At 43.0% G+C, this 6,360-nt stretch overlaps 1 protein-coding gene across 1 annotated transcript; it reads right to left on the bottom strand.

Moving 5' to 3' along the window:
- Positions 1-884: 884 nt before the first annotated feature.
- LOC126554241 (uncharacterized) lies at positions 885-1,679 on the bottom strand. The gene has a single exon (XM_050209332.1). The coding sequence runs from the start codon at positions 1,677-1,679 to the stop codon at positions 885-887; it is 795 nt and encodes a 264-aa protein (XP_050065289.1).
- Between the last annotated feature and the right edge of the window lie 4,681 nt (positions 1,680-6,360).

Below are 6,360 nucleotides of genomic sequence, written 5' to 3'. Positions count from 1 at the left end.
CAAACGTATTTCGGATCGCGTAATATAACGCGACGGACACAGACGGCAGATGCGTGCAGTTATCGTGCAAGTCCAGGGCATACTGCTTAGACGGTGGCGGGGCGACGTACGTAAAAACGATACCGGCGGCATTGCGCAACAGTTAGATAATAATAATCTGTCATAGCCCGTGCGATTTGTCGTCGAGATCAGAGTCCGCGGGTGATTGCGATTATATATATTACATTGACGCGCGCTGGAAGGCCGACCTAACGGCAGCGACTTCGTTATTGATAGCGTTTACACATTCTCCCCCATGGGAGGTTGTAATGATCCAACCTCACATCTGTTGTTGAAGTTCTCTTTCCTGACATCGATATGTAGTTTCTTGGATAGTAGATGGTTGATTCTGCACATGGCATGAGACTGGATCTCTTTGAACTGTATACAACTGCACGGACGTTACAATTTAACAAAAAACATTTTTTTTTTACTTACAGTACACTCCGTACACAGCTTAAAAACCAATCGAGTTAGCGCAACAGCATTTTGGTCACAGTTTGTACACGCCAACATAGTTAACTTGTTCCTCACCAAAACAGTATGACACAGTGTTAAAAATTAGATTATAAAAAAATAGACAATGTAATAGGAAAAAGGAGAAAGAAATAGGGAAACGCATTTAAAGTTTACGTGTTTAAATATATATATTTTTTATGTACACTGGATAAAAGAGTAAACGTTCCAACACAGGTTGGTTTGTTAATCCGTGGGCAGTAATACCAGTTTAACGACCGAACGAGTCAATTCTCCTGTGGAGGTTAGGATCTTGGCTACTCGTACCACGCCATCTTGGCCAGGAGTCACTCCCAGTATGCGACCTAATCACCAAGATGTTGGAGGACTTAGGTTATCCTTATTACAACCATTTGTCCAATCTTAATATTGGGTACATCTGTTGTCCACTTGGACCGGATTTGAAGGGATGCCAAGTACTCAGTAGACCAACGACGCCAGAATGATTGGTGACATTGATGTAGCAATTTCCACCGAGTCAACAGGTTTGAACGTTCTTCGGAAACGGCAAAGTCAGGGACAGCTAGTAACGGTTGTCCAATAATGAAGTGACCAGGCGATAGATAATCCAAATCTAGAGGAGAAGTCGTCAGAGGTGTTAGAGGTCTGGAATTTAATACAGCTTCGATCCGGCACAATAACGTTGATAATTCTTCCATAGTAAAAGTGTGATTTCCAACCATTCGTACAAGTAGAGTCTTGAATGAACGCACCGCAGCTTCCCATAGACCCCCAAAGTGGGGTGCTGCGGGTGGATTGAAATGCCAGGTACAGAATGAATGTGATGACAGTGCATGATGATTTTCTGGATCGTTAATGACATCAAACAGATGTTTAGCGGCAACCTTGAAATTGGTTCCACAATCCGAATAGACGTCTGACGGGAGTCCGCGTCGGGAAACAAAGCGGTCAAAACCTGCCAAAAATGCTGCGGTAGATAGTTCTGTAACAATTTCCAAATGCACCGCCTTGGTCACCATACAAACAAAAACAGAAACGTAAATTTTGTATTGTCGGGATTTACGCAACTTGCATTCACGCATCGGCAGTGGACCTGCATAATCCACTACTACTTTGGAAAAAGGTCGACATGCTTGGACTCGTGAACTGGGAAGGTTACCCATTACGGGGTGTGGTGATCGGGCAATTGTTCTGACACAGATAGTACACTGACCGATTACCTTACGGATCACCGACCGTATCGATAAAACCCAAAATTGGCGCATAATTAATGAGGTGATTACTCGAGGACCAGAATGGCACGTAACCAAATGCCAGTGGCGTGCAATTAACAATGATAAATATGATTCTTTGGACAGCAAGATTGGGTGTCTTTCGGCATCCGATAAATCTGACTGCAGTAGTCGGCCACAACACAAATTACATTTTGTGAGTTCAGAAACGGTCGTTAACTAGCTAGGGGGCGAGCCGCACATCGATCATGCGACAGGTCCGAAATCAATTTGGAGAACCAGTGATGTTGAGAATGTTTTACAATAACTAATAACGATTCATCTAGTTCTTCACGGGTTAAGAAACGTTCAGGATACGATAGTTTTTTGCGACTTAAATACATAAACCTGCGAATCCATGCAACCATCCTTATCATGTTGAGGTAAGACGAGAAACGAGAAAACCATTCTACGTCTGGTGTGGTTTGAACAACTAGAGTCACGGCTTTGAATTCCGGAAGTTGTTCTACGGGAACCGACGTAACTGAAAAGTTCCAAGTTTCGATTGGGGTTTTTAAAAATGCAGGACCAGACCAGTATAATGAATGTGCAGTCAGTTCTGACGGCATTATGCCTCTTGATGCGCAATCCGCTGGATTTTCAGCTGAACGTACATACAGCCAACGACACGATGGCATAAGTTGATACACCTGGTGTACTCGATTTGAAATAAAAACCTTAAAAGAAATATGCGGGTTCATTAACCATGCCAAGACGATCTGGGAATCAGACCATGCGTACAACCCGTCGATCACGAGTTTACCGTCAAAAATTTTTATTATACGTGCCATCCATCTAGCAAGGAGAACTGAAGCACATAACTCAAGTCTCGGGATGGTTACGGTTTTCGTTGGAGCCATTTTTGTTTTGGAACCAAGCAAGAACACAGAAATAGTACCATCTGAGCTCGTTTTACGAAGGTAAACCACTGCGGCGAACCCGCGTTCAGAAGCGTCACAAAAACCACACAACTCGACATGTGACTAACGTTGAGTTAAAACGTAGCGAGGAATCTTGAGTGAAGATAAAGCCGGTAGTTCATCAATAAATTTTTTCCAGTTCTGGTGCAGGTTTTGAGGTAGGGGGTCGTCCCACGCCAAGCCCTCTTCCCAAATCTCGTGCAAGATGTGTTTAGCATAAAATGTCACCGGTGCTAACAAACCAATCGGGTCAAAAATACGGGCGATAGTTGACAGAACTGCCCGCTTTGTGACGACAGTGGTGGTGGAATGTACGTCGAACTTAAAAATATCGTTGGACGGGTCCCACTGTAATCCTAGAACCTTGGTAGTTTCGCAAACAGTTTCGTCAAACGTTAGACTATCCATGACGCGATCTTCTGGTGGTACAGCCTCTAAAACAGATACAGTATTGCTCGACCACTTCTTCAAATCAAAACCGGCACGCTTCAGGACGGAACATAGGTTCGACTGTAACGTTAACAATTCATTTACGTTGTCAGCACCGAGACAGATGTCGTCTACATAGGTTTGTTCTCTCAACCCGTTCTATACTTCAGGAATTCTACGCACTCGTGGTCAGCGATATCCTTTAAAACCCTTAACGCCAGAAAAGGAGCACTATTTATGCCGTATGTTACAGTATTTAATTGATACTCTTTTAATTCGTCCAATGAGGAGGACCTCCAAAGAATATGCTGGAACCCACGGTACTCTGGCAAGACGAGTATTTGCCTGTACATTTTGCACACATCCGCGGTAAATACGAACTGATGGATCCGGAAACGAAACAAGATATCCACGATGTCCAGCTGCAACTTTGGGCCAGCATATAGAGTATAGACATTGATTTAATGACAATTGAGAGGCGGACTTCGTCGATGCATCGAATACCACACGAATTTTGATCGATGGATAATTGGGCTTAAAGACAGGATGATGAGGGATGAAGTATGTGCCAGGTTCCGTGGCAATAGACATATGCCCTAAAGTTTCATATTCGTTCATAAAGTTCTTGTATGCAGTATATAAAATATTGTCGCCTTGAAGCTTCCGTTCAAGGTTTTGAAAGCGACGTTCGGCGATATTACGAGACCCAGGAAACACCTCATTTCGGTGTTTCGGTATAAATGGCAAGGGAACCAGAAAACGGCCAAGATGATCTCGGCGGCTCTCCGAGACGTATATGGACTCGCAGTGCCCATCAGAGGTGAACGTAGTAGGAGCCTCCTCTGGTTCCTCGATCTGCCAAAAACGTTGAACCAAACCTTCCAGCGAAACCGATAGTGCTACTGCAGAGTGATCCTGGTGACGTTGATCAGAGAACCTTCCGATCAAGACCCAACCGAAGACTGAACCGTATGCAACAGGCGAGGAGTCATCGATTGACACCCGGTTTCCATCCATAATACGCGAGAACATGTCTGCTCCCAATAGCATATCAATTGGAGAAGAGCGGTCAAAGTGAGGATCAGCCAACGCAAGGTGAGAAAACTTATCCTTGAGAAGGTTCGGTAAATTGTGAGACGGCATATCTGAAACTATATTCGGCATGATCCAGGCAGTTACGGAAAGTGACGGGTCTGTAGCATATCTGGGCGTCATATAACAATCAACTTTTCCCGATATTGCTGGTATCGGCACACCAGACAAACCTGTTATCGGTGCAGTCCAATTTTTTCTTCTTAGACCTAGTCGTTCCACACACGTAGTAGACATAGCGCTAATTTGAGAGGCAGAATCAATGAGAACTCGGACAGGTTGCATATAACCAGCACGGTCACGTACATGAACAAGCGCTGTCCCTAACAGTACAGTTGTTTTGGTTGGATAACTTGTAGTAAAAGCAGTTGTTGATGCTGTGACGGCTGAAGTAGAGCTGGATGATACTTCAGGTTTGCTTTCAGGATGCAACAAGGTGTTATGTCCCGTATAAGTTGGTCACCAAGAGACTCGGACGCAGTGCCCCAGCCTTGGACCCGGATTTAGTCCTCAGGGTAGCCCGGGGACTGTTCCCTACAGCCGCCCCTACGGACTGGGCCTGTATCCCCATGGTCGTTCAACAACCAACAGTCATCATGGACTTTACAATTTCATCCGAGGACGACCCCCTGGTGCCGCTATTCACGGAGGAGGAAATCAGGAAGGCTGTAATCCGATTGCCCAATGGGAAGGCTCCGGGGCTTGACCTAGTGCCAAACGAGGCGATTAGAATGGTCTTCAATAGATTCCCAGAGACGTTCAAACGGTGTTACGACTCGTGCATTGTCAACGGGGTCTTCCCGTCCAGACGGAAGCGGGCGAAGTTGGTGCTATTGTACAAGGGACAGGGTAAAGCCCGCGATCAGCCATCTAGCTACCGGCCAATAAGTCTGCTGGACGGAGCCGGGAAAATTTTTGAGAGGATGTTGCTCAATAGATTGGAGTCCCACCTGACCATTGTCGGTGCGATCAGTGATGCACAGCACGGTTTCAGGCGGTCGAAATCCACCCTAGGTGCTATCGAGGAAGTCCTAAGTTGTGCACGCAAATCTGCCCGAGGCTCGGTCCAGAACAGGGATCTATGCGTCCTCGTATCCCTTACTAGTAAAGTTATTTCTTTCACATTCAGGGTATGTTATAGTCTGTCTCTTTCACTCAACGTTCAAACTGGTTTTCTCTCTCAATAAGCAGTCTATTTCTTAATATGTCTATGCTCCGTCATCGGACTTGTAAAGTCCCTCAATTCCTCCCTTGTATCTAGTTTGGGGACATTCCTCCACAATGTGTTTGATGGATTGTTATTTATATTAATATAATTATTGAAATTGTATTTATGAAACTGAAGTTACTGAAGTTACTAGCTATTATATTCTGTAGAGTGTAGATGTATCATCAGACTTAAGTGACTGTCGTAACGTTTATTTGTGGTTCATCTAATTTTAAAATGCCTCGTCAATATTCGGTGATTTCGTGCTCGAGTATTAAAAGCAAACAAGCTGTTCAGTTGTTTAAAGTTCGAGACTCAGATTTTTATGCTTGGAACAAAATTATTCGAAAAGTAAATGGTAATTCAAATCGTAAAGTGGTTTATGTCAGCGCTGAGCACTTTTCTAATGATGATTTGATAACTTATTATAATGGACCTAATAATTTGGAAAAGTAAAATTAAGAATTTTACATAATATTTGAATATGTTTAAATTGTAATATTTTGTATTTCTGTAACATAATAATTATTAACTACTTATAGATTAAAGGACATTTGTTTGGGTTAAGAAAGGGAGCTATTCCATCAATATTTGATACATCAATTGATATCATTGAAAACTATAATACTGTAACTCCTGATTTACCAGACCCATCCGCAAAAAGTACATTAACTACTGAACCATTTAGTAAACAGTTGTTTAATGAACGAATATGTCTTAGTTCACAGATCCCAATACAAGTGTGTTAATGACTTATAATTATTTCACCCAAAAATAGTCTGTCTAGAACTATAGACTACTGTATGAATTTTAATACTTATAAGCACTAATTAACTATTGTTATTTATTTAGGAAACATTTACCAGTTATGAGAATTATTAATGCCAGTTGGTTGGATGTTGTACCGTGATGAATGTATAGTGTC

This window comes from Aphis gossypii, unplaced genomic scaffold (genome assembly GCF_020184175.1).
Source record: "Aphis gossypii isolate Hap1 unplaced genomic scaffold, ASM2018417v2 Contig00456, whole genome shotgun sequence".
Lineage (NCBI taxonomy): Eukaryota > Metazoa > Arthropoda > Insecta > Hemiptera > Aphididae > Aphis > Aphis gossypii.
Note: the sequence above shows the minus strand (reverse complement) of the source record. Positions and strands in the feature narration are given on the sequence as shown.